A 25,043-nucleotide genomic window follows, 5' to 3' on the forward strand; every position below is an offset into this window, starting at 1 on the left:
AGAAACAATAGGTGAAGAATAAATTGGTGAATTAGTGATAATAGCCCAAAGAAATAAACAAAAGAATGATTATTAATTCCAAAGAAAATGCAAAGTTTTAGAGGAAATTGAAAGTACATAGTATAGTGACTGGCTCATCTGTGATTTGTGTTTACATAGGCAACGCCTATTTACTTATAACTATTGATCCATTGTGCAATATTGTGTAAGATTTAAGACCCCTCCCTTGGCTCCCTCCCTGCCATCCCCTTTCCCCCAAACCATGAGACCTTATCCGAATGCTCTGAGCACAAATTCCTGCACTTGCTATTGGGATGAGGTTCATGTAGGCGGCCATCTTGGCTACACCCTTTTACGTCTCACTACGCCCCTCATGCCAGTCACGTCATGGTCATGTCATTTTGTTTATTCACATTACACCCCCATCCACCCAACAATGACTTAAGCCACACCCTGGCTACCTCCCTTAAGGGCATCTAAGCTTTGCTCAGAGCCTCTTCCACAATCTGGAGCACCTGCGTAGTAACTTGGCCCCGCCCATAACCTCTGCCTGGGTTCAACCCTTCTTCTAGCAGGACTATCTTTTAGAGGCCTCTGAGGGCAGCAAAGCTCCATCCTACGGACGGGGCACACCCTCATGTTCAGGGTACATCTTTGCATACACTAGTCTGTTATCCCTCTTCTCTACTGGTATTCACCCTCATTCTGCTAACTCCACCTCTGTTTCTTGTGCCCGTGTCCCTGCTTTTAACTTTAGAATTTCTGTGCCTGAGTTTACCCCTCCCACAAACTCTGAGCTAGGCCAAGACCATGAGCCTACCAACAGGGCCAGTGCCTACGCTTATTCCCATGGTTCTAGTCTGAGTCCCAGAGTCCTGCCACATGTGGGCGGTGCGCTGGGAGATGCCCCGAGTCCTGGCGTGCCGCCCTGATGCCCTGCCTCTGGACAAGTGGGGCCACGGAAACCCCAGCAGAAGCCACAAGAAGCGGATGCCGAGACCCCCATGGGGCTACAGGAGCCCCAGCAGAATTCGTGTATTGGTAGCTCTCTGTGGGGCCTGGCAACTCCACACCCGCTGCCCAGAGGCCCATCCACGGCCGAACATAGAACACTTCCCTCATCACCGGGGTGATGAAGCAAGCATTCCACCAGGTCGCTCACACTGCCTGCTCTCAGTGCCCCCACCCCCAGGACTGGGGGACTCCAAGGAGGCTGAGAGGACTGGGTGCCACCATCTTTGTGAAAGAGTGATGTTAATTTGCATATTACTATTTTATTAGGATGGAAAATTAAAGGATGGGAAGAATGCATGTATATGGTTTAGGTATAAGTGTGTATTTGAAAAAAAGAGTAAAATCCTCATATGCTATAGTGAGGTGTTAACAGATGTCTAAAACTTAAAAATCAAAACATGGTAATAAATATTTATTCAGATATAATGAGATAAGTATCAAAATATAACAATAAAAGACTAAATATAGGTGCCTCTGGAGAGGAGAAAGTGGGTAAAAAGGACTGCTGTTTTTAGAACAAGCTTTGTAGAGACATTTAATTTTTAAACCATGTGCTTAAATGCAGTGATAACAAGAGCATAAATATAACCCTGCCAGGACTTTACAACTTAAGTATAGTTCCAGATTAAACAGAAGCATTGGAATTTGGCATCTTATCTTTTTCATGATTATCAGTCATAGGTTACTATGGAAAACCCAATAGCTTTTTGGAGTTTTTTATTAGTGTCTTCTATGAGTCCCACTTAACTTTAAATGGCAAGATAGATCTTGGCAAAGTAAATGAAAAGGGTGGATGAAAGCAGATATAGTGCCATTCAGAGAGGAAATAAGCAAAAGAAGCATTTAAGGACTTTCTGAACTTAAAAAAAAAGCACACACACCTTAAACAAGTAGCATTATATGCTCAGCTGAAAAAGAACAGCAGCAGAAGGCACATAAGTTTGATTTGGGTAGCTATCAAAGACTGAACGTTTCCAAACAAATGTTCCAGGATAATACCATCATAATCTGAGAAAAAAAGGATTATTATAAAGCTATGAATCACCTTCATATGTATACTCATTTGGTACAACAATCCTATAGTTCTAGCCAAACATGATGATAGCTATGAACCATTAGTTAATTCATATTATGTGTGACATCATTAATTGTAAAGTGATCTAATCAAATATTTGAAACTCAATTAGACAAAAGTTCCTCAATACTTTTAGGTGCTTGATGTACCTAACCTGCTCCAACATTACCTCCAAAGTTATACAATATTTTAAAAAATTAATAAACTGATGGGGTCAATACCTAGAAGGTAAAGGTGTTTAATAAATATTTGATAAAGATGAAAAATAGACCTGGGAAAGTAGTGTAGAATTGGCTGAAATAACAGAGTTTTGGGGTGTGTTTTTTAAATACAAATTTGAGTTTGGGTGATAAGAATAATACCAGAGGACAAAAAGAAGGCCAACAGATATATGAAAACATTCTCAAAGTCATTAATCACACAAGAGATGCAAATCAAAATGACATTGCAGTACCATCTCACACCTGTCAAAATGGCTATCAATAAATCAACAAATGGCAAATGCTGATGAGGAAGCAGAGAAAACAGAATCCTCTTGCACTGCTGGTGGGAATGAAGACTAGTGCAGCCACTGTGGAGAACGGTATGGAGTTTCCTCAAAAAACTAAAAATGGAACTCACATTTGATGTAATAATCTCACTTCTAGGAATATATTCCCAAGAAATCAGAAACGCCAATCAGAAAGGATATATACACCCCTATGTTCATAGCAACACAATTTATAATAGTTAATATTTGGAAATGCCCATCAGCAAATGAGTGGATTAAAAAACTGTGGTACATCTACACAATGGAATGCTATGCTGCTGTGAAAAAGAAGGAACTCTTAACCATTTGCAACAGCGTGGATGGAACTGGAGCATTATGCTAAGCGAAATAAGTCAGTTGGAGAAAGATAAGTATATGATCTCACTCATTTATGGAATATAATGAACAACAAACTGATGAACAAAAATAGAGCCAGAGGGAAAAATATTTTAGATCATAATAAAAGCAATCCTGTTATTTGCAGATTTTTAATATTTCCTACAACTTTTGTGAATTCATGCTATGTTAGTACAGTTTTGGTAATATTATTATAATTAAAGTACTTTTTTCTTGAAATATTGTTTATTGCATGTAATATTATTATATATAAGATCATTTTTCTTGAATAATTGGTGTTTATTACATGTAACATTATATTTAAAATTGTTTTTGAGATATTGTTTATTGCATGTAATATATTTAAGATCTTTTTTGAAATATTAAGGTTTATTGCGTGTAACATTATTATATTTAAAAAAATTTTTTTCTTGAAATAATAAAAGAATACCAGAGGAATGTGTAAAAATGATATATTCATGAAAAAGACAAGGATTATAGTTTATGTTGATATATAGACTTATTTGTGTGAAATAATGTTAAGAATAACACCAAACTTTTCAAGCTTTTTGCTTCACTGATTACATTTATACAAAAATCATGAGCCTACACTAAATGATGGAAAAATAAATGAACTCTTATAGAGTTTAACATTCAATGGGTTCTATTTTCTATATTAACATGTCCACTAAACCTGTTCATGCCAAACACCTAGGAATTATATTTGACTCATCCCTATCACTAATCCCCTAAATCCAAATCCCCCTGAAACTTCTACATATTTTACCTCCCAAATACTTTTATATCCAACATTTGTCCATTTTTGTCTTCCTCTATGACTGACATTATTGTTTAAGGCATATTTATCTGGAATACTGAAATACTCTCCTAGCCGGTCTCTCAGCTGCCACTTTTGGAAACCATCAATCCAAGTGACAGCCTTAGTGTCCTTTTTAAAATGTAAATCAGTTCATGTCACTCTCCAGCTGAAACCTCTTCAGTGGTTACCCATTGCATCTAGAATAAACTCCAGACTCTTTACCCTGATCTACGAACCCCTCCCTGATGTGGACTCTTGCTCTCTGACCCCACTATGCTCCAGTACACTGCCTTCTTTCTATTTCTCCAACACTCAAAGCTCACACCTGATTTTGTGCCTTGTACTTTTGTTCCTCTGCCTGGAATTCTTCTTTTGATCTTTGCATGGCTAGCTCCTTTTTGGCATTTGCATCTCAGAACAAATGTCCTCTCCATTGAGACCTCTGATCACCCAACACAGTTACATTCTCTATCATATCACCCAATTCCATTTTTAAAACAGCACTTTTCACTACCTCATAATTTCTTAGGCATTTATTTATTTGGCTACCCACTACTAGAATGCAAAATCCATGAGAGTAAGGACATCAAAAACACTATCTGGAACATATCTGATTCGTGACAAATATTTTTAAATAAGTGAAAGGGAAATAGGGATTAAAAAAAGTTATGTTTAATAATTTAAGTTGATGTTGAATTGTTAAGATTCTTGATCTGAAGGCTTTGTCTCTGTGGATGGTTCAAAATAAGGAACAACCTGAATATACAAAAACTGGAATGTATATGTGTGTCCTCTTTCTCTCTGTCTCAGAAACATTAGAAACCACTTCCTCCTAGCCTCTTTTCAAAAGAATAAACAAAGATAAATAGGATTAAATAATCACATGGAAAGTAAGTTTCAGAAATGAGACTAAAACCCACTTCTCCTAAGTTGCAGTATGGAACTTTCCACACCTTATTGCTAAAAATCAAATATTCTGTTCATTATCAAATATTAATCCTATTATGGCATATAAAATCATAAAGGAAGGTTGATTAGTTAGTGAGGAGGCCCAAATGAATTAAAGAAAGAAGTTTGACTCATGAGTATTTGGCCTGCTATGTTTGAGTACTTAAAATTTTAAAACAAAGATAAATCACACACGTACAGTTATCATGAAATATCAACATTTAATCAATGCTGAACGATGATACCTAGTTTTTAGACATGCATTGCAATACAGTTGCTAAAGATAATTTTTAACATTGCAAAACGTCACAGATGATTGCTTTTTTAACATATAAGACTTTCAATTCACAGAAAGATTTGTATAGTAAATCAGTATCAAGTAAATAGAAGTTTAAAGAAATTTTTCCCTTCTTTTGGGTCATGCTTTTATTTTTTAACTTAGGATCAGAATGTCAAAATGTCAGCTTATCCTGGATGTCTGAAAACTTCCAAAATTGATCTGTAGAATTAATAATAGTTTAATAGATTCCAGATCACACAATGCTTTCACTTTTTTTCAGTCTTTTAAGTATATAAGTACACTAGAATTTACAATTAGTGGTCATAACTGCCTCTAGATCATATACATTACAAAATAGGAGAATGTGATCTCCAGCACATTCTTTTGGGTATAAAATGGATGAGACAAAGGAGTCACAAACTATCAGAATGTGACATACAGTATATGCATCTGCAAATCAACTCAAAGTATTAAGTAATTAACATAGAGGTAGGCCTGGCAGGGAGCTTGAAAGACAATTGATTATTCCTGAACTCAAAAATCTTGTTGATGAGAAAAAAAAATTACATTAAAAACCACAATTATATTTACACATACGTATAAAGAAGATAAAGTCATAGAAAACAAATAAACTTTAAGAGAAAAGTAAGTCTTCCCTGATACTTATCATCTTGAACTATTAGGTACTGTGAATTAGGATTTCTCAATTTACATGGTTCACTTTTTGGAGTGCTCTCAGCTTTGGTTTTTTAACACCTCAAAGATTCCAGAGGAGTGTTGAACCTTGTGACAAAAGTCTTCAGGTGGCCCTTGAAGCTATCTTTAAAGAAATCTTTTTCAGTAGACAAAACGTTTTGTTCAGCTTAGATTTTTTTTTTAATTCTAAAAGCACCAATTTCACTTTCCAAGGGACACCTCTTTTCAGATGCAAATTAACTATTTCTTAAACACTCTATTCACATGTTAACATTATTCCTTTCTGAATCTAATTAACAAAAGGAAAGAATGTTTTATACTTGGTTCCAAATTTTGAATTAATGTGAAGTATTGATGTTTCCAGTTTTGGACAAGATTTTTCTTTAAGTTATCTTTTCTTTGATTGTGAAAAATATCATACATATAGAAGAGTATATAAAAAGCAATGTACAGTTCAAATAATAACTACATACTGAATGTCCAGATCCCAGATATTTTTAATGCATTGTCACTGAAGGAAGGAAGCAGCTTACTATGAAACAGAGTCTAAATTTTCCTATTGTTTCTTGATCAAAACATGAAAGTTTTTCCTCCTTATTTCTCAATTGATCCCTTAGTTCCAACTTTGGAAAAGGCCCTAAAGTAAATAAGCACAAACATCTCGCTTCCTAACTCCTGAACCCAAATTATTTTTTTACATACTAGTCCGTAATAAACCAATTATGTAATTTAGGGGGGAAAGGAACATATAATTAATGAAGGGTGAAACATTTTAAGCTTATTATGCTGATGTTTTCATAATTAGGATTTATTATCCTGTATTGTTATTTTTAATAAACCTCTAAAAAAGTTTGATAAGGGAGGAGTGAATGTTTAACAAATCTAAACCAAATGTAGTCTCCTACATGATCTCAAGTGCAGTGGCCCTAAATGCTGAAGAAAGGGATTAAATGGTGTTGCATTGTTTTTTGTTTTTTGTTTTTTAAATACATTGTCTTCTGGGCTCATCACCTAATGTAGTACTTTGCATTTTGGTAAAATCCTTCATTCAACAGGAGGAGTTACTGAGTTCAATGCAGTATTAGGCACATGAAGGGGTGAACAAAAGTAGAAAAACATAATCCCTGCCTTCAGGGGGCCTTACAAAACAATGAGGAAGATAAAGCACCCACTAATGAGGCAACTGAAAAGTACTTAAATTACATAAACAATTGCCTGATAGTAAAATACAGACTGAACACAGAAAGCCTTGAAAATAAAAATGGTTAAATTTCAAAAGCATTTTCTGAGACAGTTGTTTTGAACTTAGAACACATTTTACCAACAAAAATATTCTAAATAAATGTTAACTGAACTTAAAGATTTGCCAAAAGAAACTCATGTAATTCATAGTATATGAGAATTGTCTGTATATTTGCTAAAGTATTGAAAGCAAAAGTGTTATAATATTAACAATTAGAGAAAAATTGGAAAATAACAATGGTTATGAAATAGATATGTAAATATATCTGGACATATTTTATGAATGTTGATGCTTAAGAGCATGTTTAACTAAAGCAGGTATATGAAGATTTCTGTGAAGATTCTGAAAGGGATTCCTACGGAAAGTACTTGTGATCCATGAGATATCTCTAATTTAATTTTGAAAGACAAATTTTTCATTTTCATTAACTCATTCAATAAGTATCAAGGATCTCTACTATATGTCAGGCATTGAAGAACACATCAGAGCACCTGGGGTTTACATTCTTGGGGGGGGGGGAGGCGGTAAAATGGTGTCAAGAAGTAATTTGTTCTTTCTTAATAAAAGGTTATCATCACCATTACTCTCTCTGTTTATAGCCAGAATTAATTTTATAATTATCACTCTAAATTATCAAGGTTGAAATGTGTCTTTGTTCCCAAATAAAGGAACTAAAGTGTAGGGAGAAATAGGATATAGACATTTTCTGAGGTTTTTGTAAACTGCAAGATGGGAAAGGGATATGTATGGGAAAAGATTAGCTTAGCTATGGTGAATGAGAGAATAAAATGGGCATGATTCCTCTGAGGAGAAAGCAGTATCAGGCAGAAGTCATCATGTCTTGCCATCAGTCATGAAGAGCTTGGGGATGATTACATGTAATTTGGAGGAAATGGTCTTCAGTGGCCATTTAAACCTATCTTGAACATTTCTTTTCTCCTGCTACCCTACCTTCCTCTGTCCCTTCCACCCTGCTTCCTCCCTTCCTCTCTTAGCCTCTCCTCAATCTCCCTCCCCTCCCCCTTCCATTCTCTCTTTTTTCCTTCCTTTCTTTCCTACTTCAAACAAACATGTACTGGTGATTTTCAGGTACTGTCCTAAGCATTAGGGATACAAAGATGAATATGATACAGTTCCCAATCTTGGTCCTCAAAGTGTTTATAAGTAAGTCTAGAACAGTGTTCCCAACTCATGTTCTTTTGTTTTTGTTTTGTTTTTTTACCAGTATCTCCAGGGGTATTACTTTTAACTACTTAACAACCTATGTAGTACAAGCCTATAAATCAGAATGTAAACTCATGGACATGGACAACAGTATGGTGATTGCAGTGGTGAAGTGTGGGGTGGAGGTGCAAGAGGTAAAGGATGGTATAGGTGGGATAAGTGGTAATGGGCAGAGATTTGACTTGGGGTGGTGAACATAATACATTTTGCAGATGATGTGTTGTAGAATTGTGCACCTGAAACCTGTATAACATTAATCAGTGTCATCCCAATAAATTCAATAAAAAGGGAATTTTTAAAAAATTAAAATTTAAAAAAAAGAGTAGGGTCCTGGAAATCTACTACTGTGTCTGTAGTTAACCTTAAAGTGGCTGGACAATGGAGAGGTGGGAGGTCCTGAAAGAAGGGCTAAAGTAGTCAGGACAATTAGATTGAGTAAGAGCATTTTGGTGGGAGCTGGGGGGAGGGTGCGGATAGAAAGTTCAGGGCACTAGCTATTTACCAAGTGATAGAAAAAATGTTAGTCATTTTGACAATAATTGTCATTTAATAATAATATGATCTTATCAATTAATAACAATGAAATCCTTAGCTCTACATACATGCAAGGATTATGAAAATTAGTCAGTGGTTGTGAGTGAGGGAAGCTTAGTATTGAGGAAGATGATTGCTATTAATCAGTGATTGGGAGGTGAGGATATTCAGACATAAGAAATGGCCTAATTTCCTAGGATATTCTGCATATGAAAATAAAATCATATGCAGAATACCCTAAAGAGACCTACCAACTGAAGTGTAGTCAGTGAGAATTTACGATATTATAATAGAATGAGGAGCAAATTTGGAAAAATGGAAACTGGGGTTGTATGCAGCAAGGGAATGAGAAAGTGTTGGTTATGATGTCAATTGGGAAGAGGGAAACTTATATGCTAGGATTATGAGTTTAGTTCTGACAGAGCAGAAAAACAAGGAGGAGAACACTTTCTTTATACAACCTTAAAGGGAGAATGATACGATCCAAGTGAAATATAAGGGAAAATATTCTATTGACTATGGAGATCAAAGAAAGGTAAGGCTAGTTTAAAAGACTATTTCAGCAATCCTGGTAAAGTTGATTAGAGACCAAACCAGGATAGTGACTGGAGACTGAAGGAAAATGTTCAAACTGACAGATATTGCAGGGCCATGTGAAGAGTGGAGAAAAAGGAATGATGATAATCATAATACATATTACATTCTAAATCTGATAGCTGTTTCCTCAACATCCAAAGGAATCTAAACTGCAAGTCTTTAATACTAATTCCTGTAAAGTAACGAATTTAACCATATAATTATCCTATTTAATTTACAAAGATTCTCATTTTTTAAGACAGTATCAACTGATAATCTTTTCAACACTAAGAACAAGGTGCTGTATACCAACAAGGAATAGCATAAGCTACATTTTTTATTGTTCATTTAAATTAGCATAGAAAACGTATATGGAGCAAAGTTATGGAAAGTTATGTGAAATATGCTAGATTTCATTGTTCTGATATTTAGTTTACTTATTAGAAGTCATTTTGAAATAACAGTTTCATTTTTTGGAGGTGGGGAGAAATGCTTGATTTTTTTACTGAGTTAATTTTCAGTTGACTCCTAAGATAACAGGGAAGCTTTAGGAGACTAATTAAACCATGCATTTACTCTAATTAATTTAGCTGTAGACTGCATGGAAACAAAAGCAGCAAACAGATCTGTGCTGTGTGCAGCAGCCAGGCATTTGCTGGTAGTTTTCTCCAGCAGAGGTTTTGAGTAGCACAGAAAGCAGCAGAGATGCAAAGCCATCATCTGCAAGCAGTGGCTGCAGCCACAAATCACAGGGCTGCCCTTATTCCTGCACAGTGTAGAAAGCATCATTCATAGTCTATGATTTTATTTATGTCCAAATGCAGAGAAAACAATAATCACCACTAGCATCATTCTTGAATATCAAATATAGCACATTTTCATCAACATAATTGGATGCTAGCTCACAAAAACAATAGTTATTAAAGGACAATTTATATATTGGGCAAGAATAATAGTACTTTTATACTGGTTACTTTTTTCTCTTAGGGTTTATTCTCTTGAATAATGTCCATATTTAATGCAACAGTTAAATTTTTAAGCTGAGTAAATCCAGACTTTTATTATCTATTTTTATTTTAGTAAATTTGAATTTGGACTACTGATAATCATATATGTGAGGGGAAAAGATGAGTTTTTATTACTATGGACTAAATTCATTTAAACAACTACTTTCTTAAAACAGGATTCATAGGAAACTCTTTTAAAAGGCAAATCCCTTTAAGAGCAAATTTCTTCATTAGGTAGAAAGTGGTTTAAAATTACTGTGGCTGTGTTTATCCATTTACCGTAGTTTCTAGGTGTAACATACCAGCTGGAATGCTGTTCCCCCCATCAGCTAAACTGGCAAACAAAGAAATATTTCAGGTTTTATTACCTTTAATCTGTTGTTTTAAAAATCTGTGTTTGAGATTCTTGATTCAGAGTCCAATCTTTACAGAAATTATAACTAGATATGGAAAATAAATTTAGCTTCCCTGGGGAAACTATTCCTAAATATATATAAAAAAATTAAGAGATAGTAGTCTGTAGCCAAAGAATAGTAGAACATTAAAGCAACCATCTGGTGAGTTCAGGCCAGATACAGTCTTTACTTTTTTACCTAAACCATCTAGATGTCTGTACCATCACTCTATTTTGCCCAAGGAAACCTGACCTAAACTAAAAAACTATTCTATATCATTAAGTTGTCTAGGAAGGTGAAAGTTTAAATATATGTCAGGCAATCTGTAGCATCTGGTGCTATTCAGTATTGATAGTCCCTTCCAGAGAGCTTTAGTGTTGGACAAATTTTAGAACTGAGCTTTGGTGAAACTATGTAAAGAAAATAATGTTTTCTACCTACACATTCTCCCTGTTTACAATACTAATATTTGCCTAATTCTTTTCTATTGTAGAGACATACAAAGTGAAATCCCTCTATGAAACATCACACTATATTCTAATTCAATTTTATTGCAGCAAAATAACACACTTTTGGTACAGATGATGAGCATTGTTAATTTTTCACTATAATTATTTAAATGTATTTTCACACTTCTGTTTTTAACCTGTTTACTAATCCTAAAGGTTTCATCCTAAAGTAGAGAATATCAAAGTATTAAGTGTGTTACAAAAAAATTTAGATGCACTCTAATAGTTTGCTGATATGAGAACAAAGTTACTTCTCTCTTTACAATAGCATATACGTTTAGATATATGGTGGTTTAAAAGAAGGTTGGAAGTGATCAGAGTGACATATGTGGTTGCCACTAGCTCCCTTCTAAACTACACTACAAACCCCATTTTGCCTAATTTGCACACTTTCCAAAATAGAAGAGAATCAATTTTAAATGTGAAGTGTTTCATCAATAGACTGGGAAAAAACATGCAACAAATATAACAAAGTTGTAATACCTTTATTATGTAAACAAGTCACACATAAGAAAACACACTAAGAATTTAATAGATAATATAAAACACAAGAAATTTGTCAGTATATATATATATATATATATATATATATATATATATATATATATATATAAATTTTTTCAACTCACAAGTAAATAAAAAAAATTCAAATGAAAACAACATTACCATTTGATCCACCTTTCTTGTGATGTTTTAAAAAATTAGAATGTCCAATTCTGGTAATCAGTGTGGTCACAGGGCAAAATTATGCAATTAAAAAAAAATGCATCATACCTTTCAACTCAGTAATTCCACTCCTTGGTTTCCACCCCAAAGGAATAATTCTAAGCATTTAAAAAATTATATAGGTATACGATGTTCACTGCAACTTTACTTATAATATTGAACAAAGTGAAAATGAACTAAATACCTCAAAGCATAAGGATGATTAAGTGCATTAATATACAACTATCTGGAATATTTTTGCATTTTAAATGATGTTTAGGCTCGTTAGTAATAACATGAGGACATGTTAAGTGAAAAAAACAAGATACAACATACATACATTGTAAGGCTACCACTATATATGAAAAAATTCTTCAGATAAATTAGGATTTAAAAATACATTGTTTTCAGAATTTTCCAAATTTTATTTAACATGCAGTTTAACACTTTAATATGTTTTCACTACATGTAAAATGTCATGTTTTTTTATTCGAAGCACTTGCAAATGCATTTAATTGTTTTCAAAACATTTCTATCTAAAGCAAAACCCTGTGAAATATGTGATATTGTGAAATATCATATCTATTATAAATACCTCAAATTATTTTATACATTACCATTTAGGTTATAAGTGTAGGGAATCTTCTACATATGTGACTAGGCAGCTGAAACATATAGGTAGCAGCTCCAGTTAGGGCTTCCTCAACATTCACATTCATTCTGCCTCTAGCTCCTTTTAGAAATCATGGCTGCTCCTAGCACCTGTGAATATACTGCCCTTATAAACCTGTGGCAGCAGAGAGAATGTTATGATTGTTTCTAATATTTGGGGGATGACCAAAGCCAATTTATTTTTTTTCACCAAACAGGAGCAGCATCAAAAAGGAGCGCTTCATTGAGATATGTTTATTCTGTTTCCAACAGAGAACAAATTCTTAAGAGGGCAGAGATGAGGTTTATTTTCATGATGCATACATTGTTTAGTTATATGGTGCATATGTTGCTTATTGTTTTATCTTATAAATAATATCCTTCAAAGCATCTGCCCTAAGCCAAAGTTGAACCAATATTTTATTCCTTTAGAAAGAACTACCATATGTCCCTCTCCCTTTCCTTCAGCCCAATTCTGTCTTTGGAACTGTAGTCACACTTTTGGCATTGTAGTGTAATATGGACCCATTTCCATAAAATCCTGGGGAGAGGGAAGAGAAGGGAGAGAAGGGAGAGAAGGAAGGGAGAGAAAGGAGAGAAGGGAGAGAAGGGAGAAGGGGAGCGATTGAGAGGTTGAGAAACATTTCAGGAGGTTGCACTTACACTCCAGCAGTTTTTCCAGAAATGAGGGAGGCAGTAGTTCTTATTTGTGTGGTGTCAAATTTAGACTGAAATTCCACAAAAATCTTTTCTTAACGTGAAGGATGCGAAATACATTGTAGGGAATGTATTCCGTATGATCCTTTGTTCTAGGTATGAGCTTTCCTTTTCCAAAAGTTTTTAAGGTTTCACTCAGGGAAAGGGGAAATTAATTTTATTTTGAAATGTTCTTAAAGGCGCCTTTCCAAGCATCTTCCACGGGAAAATATCACCATTCAACAGTGGTGTTTTCCAGTGAAATTCGAGTCTGATCCCCCCCCCCCCCCCACGGCTGTATACTTTGCAGGCCCCCAAATTTGTGCTTTCAGTCACCCTTAATCAAATAGCCAGAAACACCGTCTTTAGCCAACCCACGTTTCCTGGGGCTAGAAATGCGCTCTGGTTAGATTATGTTCATTTGGAAGGCATCGCTGTTGCTAGTGTGCCTTAGAGCCACGGGAGGGCTCAGGAATTGACTGCAGGTCCGAGAGCCCCGGGTCCTTAATGCGTTTCCAGGGGGATAACCACACTTCTTTCTCCCAAGAAGCTCTGCTCTCGGTGCGAGGTGAGCGGCGGGAGCTAGCAGACCAGACTGTGATAGGAGTAGAGAATTTATGTGAGGGGCAGGGAGCAAAAGAGGGCACTTGGCTGGGTTCGGTCCCCAGGTCACCCTGGCTCAGGGATTTACACGAATTTATCATTACTATTAACAGCTACTTGGAGAGGGTTGTTTACCGCTTGAGTGAGTGACATGCTGACAGCAGAGCCCACTGGAGACCCAAGCCACGCCTTCTAGCCCCTCAGCTTCCCTTTTGCCCCCCAAACTAATTAATTCAGGGCCGCCTTCCTCCCAGACACTCCCATTGGCTCCCATCACATCCAATGAGAACCTTGTAACAGTTTCACCTGGCTCTCATTTCCCAAATAAACAAACTGTCCCAAGACAGTGCCAGCTTTCCTCCTTGGCATCTCCCCAACTGATTGTGGTTCGCTCCCTCCAGCCAATAGAGCCTGGGCTGTGGCGCCCCCGCCTGGATCGGCTCACTGACCACTTTCTTCACCGCCCCTCCAGGCCTTCTCCGGCCCTTCGGTGCATTCCTGTACCTCTCCTTTAGAACCAGAGTGGCCAGAGGGCCCCGTCTCCTCTCGTGGGTCCCCAGGTGGCCCACAGGTTCTAAGATTGACCTTGTCTCCTAGAGGGTCTAGGTAGGGTTGGCGGTGGGCCCGCCTCTTGGGACGGCAGCCCCCTCCGTTGCACACCTCTCTCTAGCTGCTGTTCGAGGCGCCCCTCCACTGCGCTGGCGGCTGGAGCTGAGGCGGCTGCCGCGTGAGGCTGCGGTCACGTGTTGTTTTGCCCGCAGCTGTGCTCTGAGTGGAGTAGGCGGGGGCGCGGGCCGAGCGGGAGGGGGCTGGGGCGGGTGGACAGAGGTAGACGGCCTCTTTCCCCAGCCCTCCCTTCCTGTGGCTCCCCGCCCCCCCCCCCCCCTTCGCTCACCTTAAAACATCGCGCATCACCATGGCGAGTTGCTCTTTCGCTCGCCACGGAGCAACAAGGAGACTGAGAGCTGCAGCAGCGGCTACGGCGGCAGCTCTAGCCGCAGTGGGGACCACCCCACTTCTATCCTCGGGAACCCTAACCGCACTCATTGGGACCGGGTCTTCTTGTCCGGGAGCCATGTGGCTTTCCTCCTCCACTGGCTCCCGGTCACACTCCGAGTCTGATGAAGAGGACCTCCCCGTCGGCGAGGAAGTCTGCAAACGCGGCTACCTGCGGAAGCAGAAGCATGGGCACAGGCGCTACTTCGTGCTCAAACTCGAGACCGCCGACGCCCCGGCTCGGCTGGAATACTACGAAAATGCCAGGAAGTTCCGGCACAGTGTCCGCGCCGCGGCCGCTGCAGCAGCCGCTGCTGCCTCAGGCGCCTCAGCCCCGGCGCTCATCCCGCCGCGGCGCGTGATCACCTTGTACCAGTGCTTCTCCGTGAGCCAGCGAGCCGACGCAAGGTACCGACATCTCATCGCTCTTTTCACCCAGGATGAGTACTTGGCTCTGGTGGCCGAAAACGAGTCGGAGCAAGAGAGCTGGTACTTGCTGCTCAGCCGCCTCATCCTCGAGAGCAAACGCCGCCGCTGCGGCACGCCCTGCGCGCAGCTGGATGGAGAGCCGGTCGCGCTGGCGGCCCCAGCGGCGGCGGAGCCACCATTCTACAAAGATGTGTGGCAGGTAATAGTCAAACCCAGGGGGCTGGGGCATAGAAAAGAGCTGAGCGGCGTGTTCCGGCTCTGTCTTACCGACGAGGAGGTTGTGTTTGTGAGGCTGAATACTGAGGTGGCCAGCGTGGTCGTCCAGCTCCTGAGTATCCGTCGCTGCGGACACTCTGAGCAGTATTTTTTCTTGGAAGTCGGCAGGTCCACCGTCATCGGTCCAGGGGAGCTCTGGATGCAGGTCGATGACTGTGTGGTGGCCCAAAATATGCATGAGCTCTTTTTGGAGAAGATGAAAGCCTTGTGTGCAGACGAATACCGAGCCCGCTGCCGCAGCTACAGCATCAGCATCGGGGCCCACCTGTTAAACTTGCTGTCCACTAGGAGGCACCAGGACACGGTGCGGCTGGAGCCCGGAGGCTGGCTAAGAAGGTCCCGCTTTGAACAATTTTGCCACCTCAAGGCCATAGGTGACGGAGAACACGAGATGCTCCTCACCAGACACCCCGTGACACCCAGCGAGCCTGTGCCCCACTCCAGGCGAGGAAGACTGCACCTGCCCAGAGCGCGCAGGTCCAGGAGAACGATTTCTGTGCCAGCCAACTTTTTTCGACGCTTAGCACCCTGCCGGGTACGTGCTCGGCAGACTGCAGAAGCCCCCAGCGACAGAGTTCGCCTGTTTTCTGAAGCATCTAGTTCCGGTTCTGGCAACTCTGGGGAAGAAGGCAATCCTCAAGGCCAAGCGGGTCAGGAAGGAAACACAGGTGACTACATGCCCATGGACAATTGGGGCTCAGGAGGTGGCCAGGGCTCAAGTGGCCAGGGCTCCGGTAGCCAGAGCTCAGGAGGAAACCAGTGCTCAGGCAGGGGGCTGGGCTCCCGAGGGGTCCAGGGATGTAGTGGTGGCCAGGGTTCAAGCCGCCAGGGCTCAGGGAGCCAGGGTATAGGAGGAAACCAATGCTCAGGAAATGGCCAGGGCCCCACAGGTGGGCACAGTTCCAGCAGTAGCCAGGGAGCCAGTGGTGGGCACGGCTCAGGTAGTGGCCAGGGACCAGGAGATGACCATAATTCAGGTGGTGGCAAGAACTCTGGAGGGGGCAAAGGCTCAGGAAGTGGGAAAGACTCCGATGGCAATGGTGAATGGGCAAGATCTCTGAAGAAAAGATCCTACTTTGGCAAGTTAATTCAAAACAAGCAACAGGAAATGCCACCACCTCCACCACCTCCACCTCCGCCCCCGCCAGCTGGAGCAACTGGTGGAAAAGGGAAGTCTGGGGGAAGGTTCCGACTTTATTTTTCTGCTGACAGAGCAGCCACAAAAGAACGCAAAGAAGTCAAAGATACAGAGACCCTGGGAGGTGCATCTCAGGGTCCTCACAGAGCCAGAGCTTTTAATGAAGATGAGGACAATCCATACGTGCCAATGAGGCCAGGAGTGGCTGCCCCTCTGGAAAGCTCCAGTGATTACATGCCAATGGCTCCTCAAAACGTTTCTGCTTCAGTAAAGTATCACTCCCGATCCTCTTTTGAAAATTCAAGAGGGTACATGATGATGTTTCCCAGAGGGAACCCACCACCTGCCCCAATTCCTCCAAAAGCATCTGATCCTTATAAAGAGGATAACTCTAAGGACAATGACAGTGACAGTGATTACATGTTTATGGCTCCTGGAGCTGGTGCAATTCCAAAAAAAACCCCAAATCCTCAGGGAGGCTCTTCCTCCAAAAGTTGGAGCTCCTACTTCTCTCTGCCAAAAACTTTTCAGAGCTCCCCATTGGGACAGAGTGACCACAGTGAGTATGTACCAATGTTCTCTGGAAAACTCCTGGGGAAGGGCCTAGTTAAAGAAGGGTCATCAATCAGGGGCCCCAAATATGCAGCTTCAAAGCCTTCAGTTGAGGGTTTTGAAGCTACCCTCCAGTCAGTCTCAAAACCTGGAGATGGGAGTTCAGCTCCAAAGCCTTCAGATGATGGGCCCGCTAAGGACCAGGCTAAGAGACCTAACCAACTTTCTTTTATTACAAAAGAAAATAAAATCGAGCCCAAAACACAAAAGCCCACACGTGAGCAGAGAGAGGCTGACAACTTTAGTGACTATGCCAACATTGACTTCACTAAAAAAAGCAGTGATACGCCAGCCCCCTTTACTCAAGGACTGCCACATTCCTGGGGCATAATTGCTAACCCCAGACAATCAGCCTTTTCTCATTACATGAATATTGAGTTCAGAGTGCCATTTCGAAATGCAGCAAGCGTCCTCTCAAATCTTTTAAGAGCTATTCCAGGTACCAACCGCTTCTTTCTGGACGGTGCTAGGTGGCCACTTCTGCCTCTTCTTACCAGTGCTACAGGTAGCAATGCTAAGGAGGAAGAGTGTGAGTACATTGAAGTGACATTCAACCCAGCAATGGCACCAGCCTTGACTTTTGGTGATCGTGCCATTCGCTATGATGCTAAAACAGGTCGAATCTATGTGGTCGACCCATTTTCTGAGTGCTGTATGGACATTTCTCTCTCCCCTAGCCGCTGCTCAGAACCACCACCTGTAGCTAGGCTGCTGCAGGAAGAAGGGCTAGAGAGAAGAAGCACACAAAGCCGTTCGCAAAGTATATTTGCATCCACCAGAGCTGCTATCTCGGCTTTCCCTACCGACAGCCTGGAGAGACACCTCTACACCTCCCTAGGCTCCACCTCGGCTGTGGGCACTGAGCCAACCTTAGCTGTAGGCCCCGCTCTAGCCGCTGCCTCTGCCCTCGCCGCGGTCCCAGGCATGGGAGCAGCCGCCGCGGGCTTGGAGGCTGCCTCTGGATTTAACTCTGCCTCTGCCTGCTGGTTCCAACCTGTTGCTAATGCTGCAAGTGCCCAAACAGTAAGGGGTGCCCACGTCGTTGCCGATAGCTCCAAAGCTAGAGCCCAAAACCCATCTTCAGACCTTGCCAGAGGTGAGAACGGGACTGCTGAGGCTGCTGCCGCAGCTGCTGCTCCTCCGCCACCACCTCGCCACTGGTTGCCTAGGCGCCCCGAGCAAGAAGATTCTGATGAGGAAGACACATACGTGAGAATGGACTTCGCCGGACCTGAGGACAAAAAGTTCGACTCTCCCCAAAGAGGTTGGTAATTTTAGAATTAATTTTCCTAAAGTTCACGGTTAGTGCTTAATGAATTGAAGCACTACTACATTAAGGTGTTAGGGAAACGAAATCATTAGTTTAAGTTGTTGAAACTTCACTTCAGTGTTAATCCAACGACAAAGTAAAAATATATTTGTAAAGTGCTTTAAAGTTCCAAAGTAAGTTAATATTTCATTAGCTGCTGTCTATTTAGCATGGAAAATATAATTCAATTTTATGTATGAAATACCTTGTGATCTTTAAAAAAACCCACACGTGTTTTAATCCAATTATTTCTTTATCTGAAAAGAACCAATTATCACTTAAGGATATGTAGCATGAGAGCGTTTTCAGATACTCTTCCCCCTAATGCTTATTGATTTATGCAAATAGGACATCTTGGATTGAATCCCAAGAACTCATTTTCAAATCAAGTAAAGAGTGTTTTTTTTCTATAACTGCCCATTGTTAATTGCAGGAATTTTAATAAGAGCACAGAATATCAAGCAGTAGAAATCAATTGTTAGCATTTAGAAGTGGATGACTTTCTTCTCTGAACATTGCTTTTAAAAAAGCAATTATCCTTACGTTCGTTTGCTGTGATTTACCAGGATGGTTAAATCTCAGTTGTTTCCATGAATATCTGGAAGGAACAAAGCATAAATATTCAAAACAACAGGTGATTAAAACAAGAGAGTATTTGGCTGTGGAATGTGTTTTTCCATTCAGAACAAATATCCAGAACACTTTGTGTGTTCTTTTTCTCTGTCACTAAGTGACAGGTAAGTCACCTTCCCTGTGCCTCATTTTCTTCATGTAACTCTCCCCAAAGAGGGTATTGTGACAGCGTGATAATGGGTATGAATATTGTTTCGAAGGTTTAAAAAGCATTTAGAACATCTTCATTGATGTGTCTTCTGGGAAATCCAGGAACTCAAGATAATAAGGCTAGAGGAAGACCTGACCTTAGGGGCAGCCTACTGCAACAGTGGAAGAATTTTAAAGGATTCCTTTACCAAAGGAAGAATAAGCAAGAATTGAAAATAAGACTTTAATTAAATCTACTGTGTACATTGTGCAGTATCGTTAGCAGTGTGTCTGGAGATATTCTCAAGAAATGATTTTAGAGGGTGAATGATGTTTCCATAGTCTCAAGTGCTTTCCCTCTTTAGTAGAATGTGCTTCTTTCCCAATGGAGGGAAGGGATGAATCCTAACAGTTTTCATTCCAGTAGTCAGTTTAGTGAAGATTTTTGCTTTGCTTGCTTTCTGGAATGCTTTTGTGATTGGAACTCTGCCCACTGTGCTTGATCAGGCAGAACAAGTTGGGGACTGATCACAACAGTCACCTAACAAGCTTCCTATTTAGTGCAGGTGTTGCCGCCCCCACCCCACCCCCCTGCCCTTTCTCTCCTCCTGCTTTAGAGAACTTGCCATACAAAAACTCATTTTCGGCATGGACACATTAAAGAGTGATCATCAAAAGGACAAAAGAATGCTTTATCTTGGCAAAGAATTTCATTCAGATCTCCTTTAAATTGTGAGCCCTTCCCCCAACACAAATGCACACATGATCATCACTACTACTTAAACCATGCATTTAAAATATATAATTATATTTCCAATAATTTAATTCATAGTATGCTTTTCCGAAACAGATCTACTTTAAAAGTACACCCCCAAATTGGTCTCAAGATATTGTTTGAGCCTAACTGCTGAAGACACCCGTAGTGATATTGATGTAGGTATTTAATAGCTACCCGTGTCCCTGTAGTATCTTGGAAAGGAAGTTTACACAGAAGTTTGTCTATACTTTTTGTTTCAGCAAAGATTCAAATTAGTGAAATCTTGTGTCTTAAATAAACCCTCACTTTCCAAGGATTATCCAGATTCAATTATCATTATTTTAGCATAAGTTACTGATTTATAAATAACTTCAATTGATTTTATAGTTATTTTAATGATTTAATGGTCTTTATATGTGTTTTTCATTGAGGAAATTCCTAACTGTATTGAGTGACTACAGCAAAGAGGCTGTATTTCTCAGGGAGGGCAGGGCTTAGATTGAAACAAGAGAATGTATGTGGAAGCACATATATTGGTAAAGCACTTAACCAATATATTTTATTTTGTTGTTGGATTAACACTGAAATGAACTTGCAACAATTTAAACTAATGATTTAGTTTCTTGTAAAAATGGTTGGTCCTGAGGATAATTCAAAGACATAATTAACTGAGCTATATAAAAGGAAGGATATAAAGAAAGAACTCACTGCAGGAATTGATTTGCTACTATTTTAATGTAAATTGATACTGTAGAGTGTGAAGTGTTAAGAAGGTTGGTTAATTATGATTCATTTTGACTAAGGCCATAGAGTAATTTTCACCCATTTTTACTCTCTCTTCACCTTCCTATCAAACATTAAAACTATATTTAATGGTAGAAATCAATATATATGCTCTGACAAAGAAATAAAGGCACAATGTTTATTAGCAGTTATGTCTCTGAAAAAGTGATTTTATTTTATGGCAAGTGCTTAGAATAGTGCCTGGCACAGAGTCAGTGTTGTACATGAATTATTATACAACTATTATTGTTGTTACTGTTATTAACTTTAGAAATACTGAGCTAAATTAAAGTTCTCTGTTCTCAAAACCTACTTTTCATTTTAGTCTTTACTTTCATTTAAAGTGGTTTATATGGTTGTTTAGAATTGGGATCTTTATAGCTGGAATGTCTTCAGAATGTAAGTTAGATGAAGTGAGACTATGTAAGGCAGTGAGATTGCTTAGTTCATGTCACACAAAATTAAAATATATCTCATTTCCCACAGTCACATAGCATATATGTAAGTATTTAAAAGCAATTTATTCAATTTATTCAAGAAAATTGGAAAAAAAACACCCAGAAATATAACTTGGACTTGACTATTTATAAATGTAATAATTTAAAAAGTGTGAAGTGTTCACATTTTATAAGCATGGGTTATAAGCATTAGCATTTAAGAGGAGAATATCATTTCTTATTTGGTGTAGTCAATCTCTTGACCCACATGTTCATTTTTGTCGTTTTATTGCTGCATCTGGTGCAGAATTTGAAATGACTTAAGTTGAAAAATTCACTGATTTTTTTCATTCTAGAGATAGGTGGATAAGGGCAGTTGTAGGAGGAATGAGAGAATTGGTCATCCAAAGTAGCAATGTTATGATAGCACTTGATATTCAAAAGCAAGAAAAAAATTGTATTAATTACCTTTTGACATTTTAGACACTGTTATTAGCATGATGGAAGTGTAAACTTCTTTTCCTGCACTACTGCCAAATGATCTTGTCATAAATTAGAGGTGCTGAGAGCATATTGTTGTTTTTTAAAATATATTTTTATTGATTTCAGAGAGGGAGAGATAGATACATCAATGATTAGAGAGAATCATTGACCTGCTGCCTCCTGCACGCCCCACACTGGGGATCAAGCCTGCAACCGAGGTATGTGCCCTGACTGGGAATCGAATGGTGATCTCCTAGTTCATAGGTCAGCACTCAACCACTGAGCCACGCCAGCCAGGCAGCACATTGTTTTTGTTGTATTGGACTTATTTAATTACTAGAGTAAATTCCCCAGATAGCAGAGATTTTTCAGTCACTATTGATGAGTCACTTATTTAGGCAACATTCACCTGCCCCCCCCCCAAAAAAAAAAAAAAGAATTGGACAGTCGTTTGTTGTAGAGATATTTGACCTATAACAATTAAAGAGGAATTCATTCAACTAATTTAAGTTATTGGCAATCATTATTCATTTGTATTAATTCTAAGAGAGATACTTACAAGGCAAAAATGTGGGCTATTAGCAAAACATCTTCTTTAAACAAGGACTAAGACTTTAATTGAGCACAGCAGAATATCAAACATGCATAAAAACTCAAAGAAGACCTCTTGCTTTCTTTTCATTTCTTTAATTGCCAAGCATAAACTAAAATCTTCGAGTCATTGATAAGGAGCTCTTGTGGGGACAAATTCAGGCTTCTTAGTATAACCTCCATTTTTTTGTGTGTTGAAATAAATGAGGATAACCAATATTTGGGAGAAATATGGAATATTATATGTGATTTAAAAGGGACTGTTGTTAAATTATTAACTTTTGATTGAGGGACTGCTTTACAGTTGCACATCGCCTTATAATTTGCAAAGCGCATTCACATTCATTATTTTATTGGGGAAAAGTAGGTACTGGAACTGAAGCTGGAGTTAAGAATTTTCCCATGAGCAAAGAGGTAAGTGGCAGAGCTTAAAATCAAACCCATACTTATGATTTCAAGCTCATTGGTCGACACAGCACACCACACTGTGGTTGAATCAGATGTTAAATATGTTCTTTTCCTATTTCCTTGAATTTGGAAGTTGCAATATTTTGGTAATTCATTCAGAGCATTATAACCGTGAACCATCTGCCAGAACTTGGGTAATTTTCATTTTATTGAAATGTTGTTGGCCATGGCTCTTAGAATAAAAGAATTTTATCTATGCTGAAATTCAATGTTTTAAATCTGATCTGAATAGGAGTTTGCTAATTTGTACCTCTAAAACACAAATAATGTGTGTGTATATATCTGGATCCCCTGGAAACATTGAAAGGAAGAAAAGTAAAATGAGGATGCATTCCGTAAATTTCCATTAATGATCATTTCCTTAACTGAAGTTGGGTATCTTTGGTTTTCCTAGTAATTTATTGTCATTGCCAGTTATAACAAAACCCTCTTAATTTCATTTTCCATATGTATAAAATCTGACATTCTAATCTAAACCATCACAGTAGACAAAACAAGATAAAGTGAGAAGGCAGAATAAAAAGCATTGTAGAAATAAATGTTATTTGTTTAAAAAGTAAATTTGCTTTTGGCAGCTAAGCGAGTAGATTTTAGAAGCCTTGAAAATCAAATCCTCTCCTTGGGGCAGAAAAATCCTTGTTTAATATTAAGTTCATTTTACTTAACGTCCTTTTAATGCTTTAAGATTCTGTAAAAATAGCACAGACATTTTTTTGGCAGTATTGGAAAGTAATTTTTGTCAAATGCTTGATTAAAGCCTACAGTACGTTTTGGTTAAGAATTGCTACTAGGCCCTTAGATGTTGAGGATCATTTATTGGAAAACATTGCTAGGTCCTGAGTGAGAAATGAGAGATTTAAAATGTCACCTTGTATAATAATAAATTAATGTGTTACAACATACACAGGTTTTACCACACTATTAGATTGCTAATATTAAAGCTATTGATAAAGTTGTCAAGATAATGTGCTTGCCATATGAACTTAAAATATATTATTTAGCAATTCTACATTGGTTAAGGTTATGCAGTTATAGGTTTTACATTTACATCTTTTGGCAATGTAGGCTGAACATGAGAAATAGGTATTTTTAAAGAAACTCAGTTTTGCCTCTCAGCATAACCATTATTAGTTGTCTCATTTTTGGTTCTTATAAGTGTATTTCTAGTAGCACATGATCTCACTCATTTGACATCATGAACAATATAGACTGATGAACAAGAACAGATCAGGCCGGGACCGGTTTGGCTCAATGGATAGAGCGTCGGCTTGGGGACTGAAGGGTCCCGGGTTCGATTCCGGTCAAGGGCATGTACCTTGGTTGCGGGCATATCCCCAGTAGGGGGTGTGCAAGAGGCAGCTGATCGATGACTCTCTCTCATCGATGTTTCTAACTCTCTATCTCTCTCCCTTCCTCTCTGTATAAAATCAATAAAATATATTTAAAAAAAAAAAAAAAAACAGATCAGACTGTCAGACCTCAGAGGGAAGGTAGGGAAGGGTGGGGATAAGGGGGAGAGATCAACCAAAGGACTTGCGTGCATGCATATGAGCCTAAGCAGTGGTCATGGGCAACAGGGGGGTGGGGGCATGCGTGGGGAGGGGTTTGGGATGAGAATGGGGGGATGAGGACAAATATGTGATACCTTAATCAATAAAAAAATTAAAAAATATAAAATTTAGACATATATCCTATTTTAGATTTGTCTTCATTTTAAGAGTACCTTTCTTAAGACTTAAATTCCTTTTAGAATTAGTGGAAAATATGTATTTAGGTAGTTACTTAGTAAAGTGAAAAAGTGCAATTTTCCCCTAACTTTCTGACACCTCTTTCTTTTTGGTTAGGGTTTCATTGGTTATATTACGTCTTAACCTCATGTGCCCTTTGTCGACCTTGTGTCCCTAATTTCAGGGTAACATGTCCCTTCCTAGTCTCTGTCTGGCAGAAAGCACAATGGCTAATCGGAGAGTGCCACAGGGCCCATAGAAGACTTATTCCCCTAGGTATTGCTTGCTTCTAGTCCACAGCCTGCTTAGCTTATAGGAACAACCTTCTTTGCAGGGCCCTTTGTTCTGCCGGTCTAAGGCTGTGCTGTCTGCTCTATTCTCACTTGCTGCCACCAAGGATGTTGGGGCCAGTGTTTAAAGATATTTTCATGATT

The 25,043-nt window shown here is 39.1% G+C and overlaps 1 protein-coding gene across 1 annotated transcript; it reads left to right on the forward strand.

Moving 5' to 3' along the window:
• Positions 1-14,757: 14,757 nt before the first annotated feature.
• IRS4 (insulin receptor substrate 4) lies at positions 14,758-18,564 on the forward strand (the record flags this gene model as incomplete). The annotated part of the gene is made up of 1 exon (XM_084869945.1): positions 14,758-18,564. One exon carries the CDS (start codon positions 14,758-14,760, stop codon positions 18,562-18,564), a length of 3,807 nt encoding a protein of 1,268 aa, XP_084726071.1.
• Between the last annotated feature and the right edge of the window lie 6,479 nt (positions 18,565-25,043).

This window comes from Pipistrellus hanaki (assembly GCF_964339955.1).
Source record: "Pipistrellus hanaki genome assembly, chromosome: X".
NCBI lineage: Eukaryota > Metazoa > Chordata > Mammalia > Chiroptera > Vespertilionidae > Pipistrellus > Pipistrellus hanaki.